The sequence below is a fragment of the Vigna umbellata genome, chromosome 3 (assembly GCF_029865625.1).
Source record: "Vigna umbellata cultivar VRB3 chromosome 3, Vumbellata_1.0, whole genome shotgun sequence".
NCBI lineage: Eukaryota > Viridiplantae > Streptophyta > Magnoliopsida > Fabales > Fabaceae > Vigna > Vigna umbellata.
Window position 1 is genome coordinate 25,661,459 of NC_142167.1, and position 7,041 is coordinate 25,668,499.

The 7,041-nt window shown below is 34.2% G+C and overlaps 1 protein-coding gene across 1 annotated transcript; it reads left to right on the forward strand.

The window, feature by feature from the left end:
- The first annotated feature begins 4,251 nt into the window (after window positions 1–4,251).
- LOC124825575 (protein OCTOPUS-like) lies at window positions 4,252–6,803 on the forward strand. Its single transcript, XM_047298219.2, has 2 exons — window positions 4,252–5,605; window positions 5,747–6,803. Exons 1-2 carry the CDS (start codon window positions 4,496–4,498, stop codon window positions 6,524–6,526), a joined length of 1,890 nt encoding a protein of 629 aa, XP_047154175.1. The 5' UTR covers window positions 4,252–4,495; the 3' UTR covers window positions 6,527–6,803.
- The last annotated feature ends 238 nt before the right edge of the window (window positions 6,804–7,041 follow it).

Below are 7,041 nucleotides of genomic sequence, written 5' to 3' on the forward strand. Positions count from 1 at the left end.
GATGAAATTATTTTGTTAAGTATTTAATACACCCAATAATAAATATGATCAATATATGTTTATATGAAACTGATAAATATATTTTAATTTCATTTTATGGATGAAAAATGTTTTTGGTTGGTTATTGTTTCAGTTTTAAAAGTGGTTTTACCTTACATGATTTTTTTTAGGGACTTTTGTATTTTAATTGGAAGTTTCAAACAAAAACTCTTGTTTAATTAAATATACTAATTCAAATATGCTAATTCAAGGTACTACCTACTTCTCTTTTAATATCTAATTAACTTAAAAGAGATTATATTTTTCTCTATTCAAAAAATAATTTATGTTCATTTTGTTGTCATCTAACATCATGTAATGGTAGTAAGATATCTAACATGTATTATTTAATTGTGAAGAGTCATGCCATGCACTTATATAATCAAAATAAAAAAAAATACCAAACAGAGTATCAATATGTAAGAGAACTCTTCAATCTTCTCAAATTCTGATGTCCTTAATAAACAAAACAAAATCTGTTTTTAAGTTATAGGTTTAATGATATAAACTCAATCTCTAATACATATATATATATATATATATATATACACACACACGTACGTACGTATATGCTAGATTTGTGCACGTATGTGCAAATAACCACTAGAGAAAACTACAATATAAAAAAAAATTGTATGAATGTGCTGTTGGAGTGCATGGACATCCAAATCTAGACTATCACCAGATCTAAGTTAAGAGAATGTTATTGCACAAGCCTAATTATATGTGACCTTGGAGAAAATAAAATCTATATATATTAATTGAATTTGTCCAAAACTTAATCTATTTGAAAAAAGACCTGGTATATGTCAAAATAAATTTATATTTATTAGATTATTTGTTTCACTGTGAATTTAATTTGAATTAAGTTGTGTTGAAAAACAATATTTTTAATATATTAAAATGCAAAATTATTTAATTCATAGTTAACTTTAAATATAGGAGGGTTAAATCAACTCATAAAAGTCATCATTGATTATATTGTAAGATATATAGGTTAAAAACAAACAAATTTGATTCTATTGTAATAAATATATAAAATAAAGAAATAAAGTAGTATCAATAAAATAAGCAAAATATAGAATCAAATGTATGTAATACACTATTGTAAAACTATATATCTTCTAATTAGTTGGGATGTATTTTTGAATAACTTTATTATTTTATTATTGATATTAAGTTCTAATGAAGAATCTATAGAAACAAAAGTATAAGTAAAACATTAACTATTTATTTTAATTAACCATTAATTAGTTTTTCAATTATACATTCATCTAACGCACGCGTAATTAATAAGCTAGTTCTATTTCCAAAACCTATTAATTATTAATTAGTTATAGTTGTACTAATAAGAGACCATAAATACATACACAATTAATTTGATAGGTAATTGACATTAGAAAAAAAAAACCTTAGTGGATAGAATTAGGTAGAAAAAATGTTGTTGGAAAGTTGAGATGGATGAGTTTGGCATTTGGGAAACTAGGGTTTTAATTTTATGGATAAAGCATGTTTCCTTTTGAAGTGGATGGACGGAGGAGGTTGTGGTCTTTGATATTGTGGTTTGAAGGATACCATTTTTGTCTTTTTGGAGTGGGACTTGGTTTATTAATTTGTCTACTCTTTATAGTCTTCTACGTACTCTTTCTTCCCAAATGTGAAAAGGTACCCCAAACCCCACTCATGTCCACTTCTCCAACACACATTTCACAAAACAAACACTTTCTCACAACAATTAACATATTTTCAAATCTATTTAAATAGAATCATTAACAAATAATGTTAATTGATGTAAAATTTCCAAGAAAAATAAAATAAAATAATTTTTTGTTGATCTTATTTTATGTGTGTATGATTGATTTTGATTAAGGTTTGGGAGGAGTTTGTTGTTAGAAACTAGGACATTAATTAATCTGGCAACAAAGTTTCTTGAATGGTGTAGATCATGAGATTAAAGTGTTTAGAGTAAATAAAAGGAGCATTCTACATTTGACTTTAAATCTATTTTTGGGTATGGTGTGAGGTGGGGTTTGGGTATGTACCTTTGTGTTTGGGATACTGATGGAACCACACCTTCTTTTGCTTAACAAGCATAACCAAGTGGGAGGATTCGGAGTCTTATGGAAAAAAAGAAAACCGAAAAACAAAAAGGAACTTCAAACAGGAAAAAGAAAAAGAGAAAAAGGAAAGTGAAAGACACACAAAAAATTATACCACAAAAAGAAACTCAATGAGAGAGAAAAACAACTGTGACCAAGTTTTTCTTTTCTTTTTCTCATTCTTAAAATATAGATAAGAGAAAAAAAAAGGAGGGGTTGTTCTAAAAGAGAAAAAAGAAAACGAAAAATCTCTATATTACTCGAGTTTTATTATAAAAATCAATATTTTTTTTTCTTTTTAAGAATTCCAAACATCAATGTTAAATATAATTTTTTATAACTTTTCTTATTTGTATTATTAGTTATAGTCAGTTTAATGTTAAAAATAGAAAAAAATTAATTAGAATAATTTTAAAAAGTTAAAAAAATTAAACTAAATTGATTATATATTTTAGAAACGAAATCAAACATAATTATTTAGTAGAAATAAGACAATTATATATACATATATATATAATAAAATAATTACGTTTTATTTAAATGTTGCTATTTATTTTCTATATAAAATAATTTTTAATATAATAAGCAGGAATTTATTTCTAAAATCAGCACTGTTTTATGCTTTTATAATTATATGTAATATTAAAAAAAAAAGCTTATTGGATATATAGCAATTTAGAATTAGATAGTGCTGTAATTGTTTTTACTACGTTCTTTACTTTTTTTAAGTAACAAAGTGGTTTATTAAAAATATTCTTTACACTAAAAAGTGATTTTCGACTTTAATCTTTAATATTTTTAAAACTATCACTTTAATTAATTCATACAAATATAACATGAGTCCTCATCGAAAACATATCTTTATTTAATGAATGGAAATAACAAATTAGAAAATACATACTATACATTAAATATGACGACTATTCGATATCTCTAATATATTTATTTTAAAAATAATAAATGATATATACCTATTAAAAAGTGTATAGTTATTCTTAAAAATATAATACATATATACTTTTTATTTATAAATCTAAATTAGAATTATATATATATATATATATATATATATATATATATATATATATATAAAATGTCAATATAAACTATTATAAATTATTTATAAGTATTGGTAAAATATCTTTAAATATTTAAGTAAAAGATGTATGAGACACGAATACATAACCAAGTTAGAGTATGGATATATCATAAATACAACTTACACATAAATTTAATGCGTTTTGCTAACATTATTTTAACTAACATTATTATTTATTTACAATTTATTTTAAATGCCATTTATTATCATTCACTTTATTTTTATTAAAAAAGGAAACTTCCCATTCAAAGACTCCTAATACCAACTGATAGCACAATAAAATATATTCATAAAAAACATAGTAATAAAAGAGAGTAATAACTCATGCACTTAATGTGGCATACATTTAATAACCCAGGATAAAAAGAATTATAATATTAGAGGCATTCTTAAGAATATCTTATATAATAAATGCAAATGCGCCACTTCCTGCAGCAAGCAAAAACACACGAATACTCAGATATATTCAATCAACAATATTACCTAAAAAAACATATAACAGATTAAATAATTACTTAAAATAATGCTCTAATTTCCTGCACGTCTTTTATAAACAGCTTATGATTAAAATTACTTCAAAGAAAAATCTTACGTGAAATCATCAATTTTACTTGAACAAATTAATTTAGCTTCAAATCAACTATAATTATTCTAAACTAAATATAACCAAAAATACTAATATTTTTCATGGCATAATAACTAGTAATGAATGATGAATATATTCTTTTCATCATCGTTACATTTGACTTAATTTATTTTGATGTATTTAGTTATAGCATATTAATGACATAAATATTTAAACATTAAATAACTAACGTATATGGAAATTTGTAGACTAAAACTGTATTAGTGTATTATATATATATATTTGTATAATAAGGTGAGTAATGTAGTAAGGAATAAAAAAATGGCTGTATTAATTAATACCGAGCAGAGTATACGTTTTCCTTTTTGATTTTATATTTATATTTAATTTCCCTCAGTGAGTCCCTCTCTCTCTATCTCTCTCTGGCACTTCACTTTCTCTGTGTCCGTTGGAACCAAACAGTTCCTTCTCTCTCTTTCTCTGTCTTTCTCTATGCTCCTTTCTCTGTCACACACAGAACACCCTTCTCTCAATTCCTCACTCCATTTTTTCACTCTCACGGAGTTAGTTATTTACTCACAAACAAACACTCCCTAATACCTTCTTCATCTTCTTCTACTTGTTATTCAAGTGTAACATGACCACACTCGTTACTATCTCACACTACCATTCATGAATCCTACTACCACTCAACCCCCACCGCCTTCGTTGCCACCGCTGTCGCTTCCACCACCGCCGCCTCAGCTCCAGCCTCACCGCCCCTCCACCTCCTGCGACCGCCACCCTCAGGAGAACTTCACCGGCTTCTGCCCTTCATGCCTCTGCGAGCGCCTCGCCGTGCTCGATCCCAACTCTTCATCTTCTTCCGCCGCCGCACGCAAGCCTCCGAGCTCCTCCGCCGCCGCTGCCGCCCTTAAGACCATCTTCCGCTCCTCCGTCGCCTCGCGCCGCCCTCCTCCATCCTCCCTCCCGGAGCTCCGCCGCACGAAGTCGTTCTCCGCCTCCAAAAACGAAGCCCTTTCGGGTTTCTTCGAACCGCAGAGAAAATCCTGCGACGTAAGAGGTCGCAGCACCCTGTTCACCCTCTTCAACCAGGAAGCAGAAGTCGAAACGCGCCACCTCCCCTCCTCCTCCGTGGTTCAGAAACCCGTCCTCGAGTCCGAAGAGGAAGACGACGACGAAGACGACGAAGAAAAAGACAACATTGTCGTTCACGACGTAACCGACATTAAAGTTCCCGAATCTCCTCAACCCCAACCAGCTCACGCGGAAACTAGAGTTTCAGAAATCGTAGAAGAGGAATCAGAAACAGTTCCTGAACCCGCAGAAGCTGACGTGGCAGACGAAGAGGCTCTGAAGGCGATGAAGGACCACATGGATCTGGACTCACAAACGAAGAAAACCTCTGGTCGAGACCTTAAGGGAAGTTTCTGGTCCGCGGCTTCGGTCTTCAGCAAGAAGCTTCAGAAGTGGAGGCAGAAGCAGAAGATGAAGAAGCGTGAGCGGAACGGCGTCGTTGTGGGCTCCGGCACTCTGCTCCCTGTCGAGAAGCCCATTTCTCGCCAATTCCGCGAAACGCAGTCGGAGATCGCCGACTACGGCTTCGGCCGCCGCTCCTGCGACACCGATCCGCGCTTCTCGCTCGACGCCGCGCGAATGTCGTTCGATTTCGAGGAGCCGCGCGCCTCCTGGGACGGTTATTTAATGGCTAGGACTGCGCCTACTTTGGCCGTTCCTCCAAGGATGCCTACGATGATCGAAGACGCGCCGGCGCCAGTTCAGGTTCTCAGGACCGATTCCCTTATTCCCGTGGAGGAGCCTGAATATGAGGAGACTCTCACTCTTAATCTTAATCAAAATATTAATTTTAGTGTTAATCATAATGTTAATGCTAATCCTAATCTCCCTGGTGGTTCTAATCAGACGAGGGAGTATTATTCGGACTCTTCCTCGCGGAGGAGGAAGAGTCTTGATAGGTCTAATTCAATTAGAAGGACTGCTGCTGCTGTTGTTGCTGAAATGGACGAGTTGAAGAGTGTTTCGAATGCCAGTGCTACTACTAATGCTAAGGTTACTCCTGCTGCTTCTGCTGATTATGTGCACAATCCCTTGAGGGACTCCAATTTGAATTCGAATTCTTTGAGGGATGATGGTTGTGAGAAAGGGGCTTCCAAGAAGTCATCGAGCCGGTGGAGCAAGGCGTGGAGTATATGGGGATTGATTCACCGGAGAGGGAGTAAGGAGGAGGATGGTGGAGGGAATGGGAATGGGAATGGGAATGGCGTGGAGAGGTCGTACTCAGAGTCATGGCAGGAGTATAGAGGTGGGGAGAGAAATGGGGATGTTAGAGGTGGTGGTTTTAATCCGAAGATGATGAGGAGTAATAGCAGTGTGAGTTGGAGGAATGGGCAGGGTTTAGGTGGTGGAGGGTTTGGAAGTGTGAGTATGAGGAAGAGTGATGTGCAGGGGAATGGGCTTGGCCTTGGGCTTGGTGGTGGTGGTGGTGGTGGTGGTGGTGGTGGAAGGAAGGGGAGGGATGAGTTTGTTGGGTTGGAGAGGAACCGGAGTGCAAGATACTCGCCAAACAGCATCGATAACAATGGTCTCCTGAGGCTCTACTTGGGCGGCCGGAGAAACGGGTCCGGGAAAGGAAGGTCGAACCAGGCACATTCTATAGCCAGGAGCGTTCTCCGGCTGTATTGAAAAGTTGAAGGTGGTCTTTGGTTTGATGCTATTAGTTAGTTAGTTACATTTGGTGCATTTGTTTGTGTAAAACTACACATGCTGCCTATGTATTCTTGATGGTTGGTTACTGGTTACTGGTTACTGGTTACTTGGTTGGTATAACAGCACCTGCAGCTGCTGCAGCTGCATCTTTCTTTTTTACAGTCAATATGATGGTTCTTTCTTCAGTTACTCTTAATAATAACAAGAATTTTAATTTTTAAACATATATGTGATGGTGGTTGTGTTGGTGACATTGATTTTGTTCATGGTGTTATGTTTTGGTTTATTGCCAGAAAAAGGCGTGACTGATAGATATATGGCGCCAGTGAAATTTGTGCTTTGTTTGCCTTTGGACTAGGCGTGTTTTCTTTTTCTGTCTTTATGCTGCAAAAGGGTGGCTGATTGGTGGTGTGAGGTTGGGGGTCTTATAATTTGGGAGCATTTGCACTTGAATTTTTGGCATGTTATGCGTTCCTGCAAAAGGGGTAGCA

Excerpts from the sequence above, each read along its gene's own strand:
- LOC124825575 (XM_047298219.2), top strand. The coding sequence starts at position 4,496 with ATGAATCCTACTACCACTCAACCCCCACCGCCTTCGTTGCCACCGCTG. Across the intron at positions 5,606-5,746 it reads ACGCGCCGGCGCCAGTTCAG|ACGAGGGAGTATTATTCGGA; the intron begins GTTCTCAGGACC and ends GGTTCTAATCAG.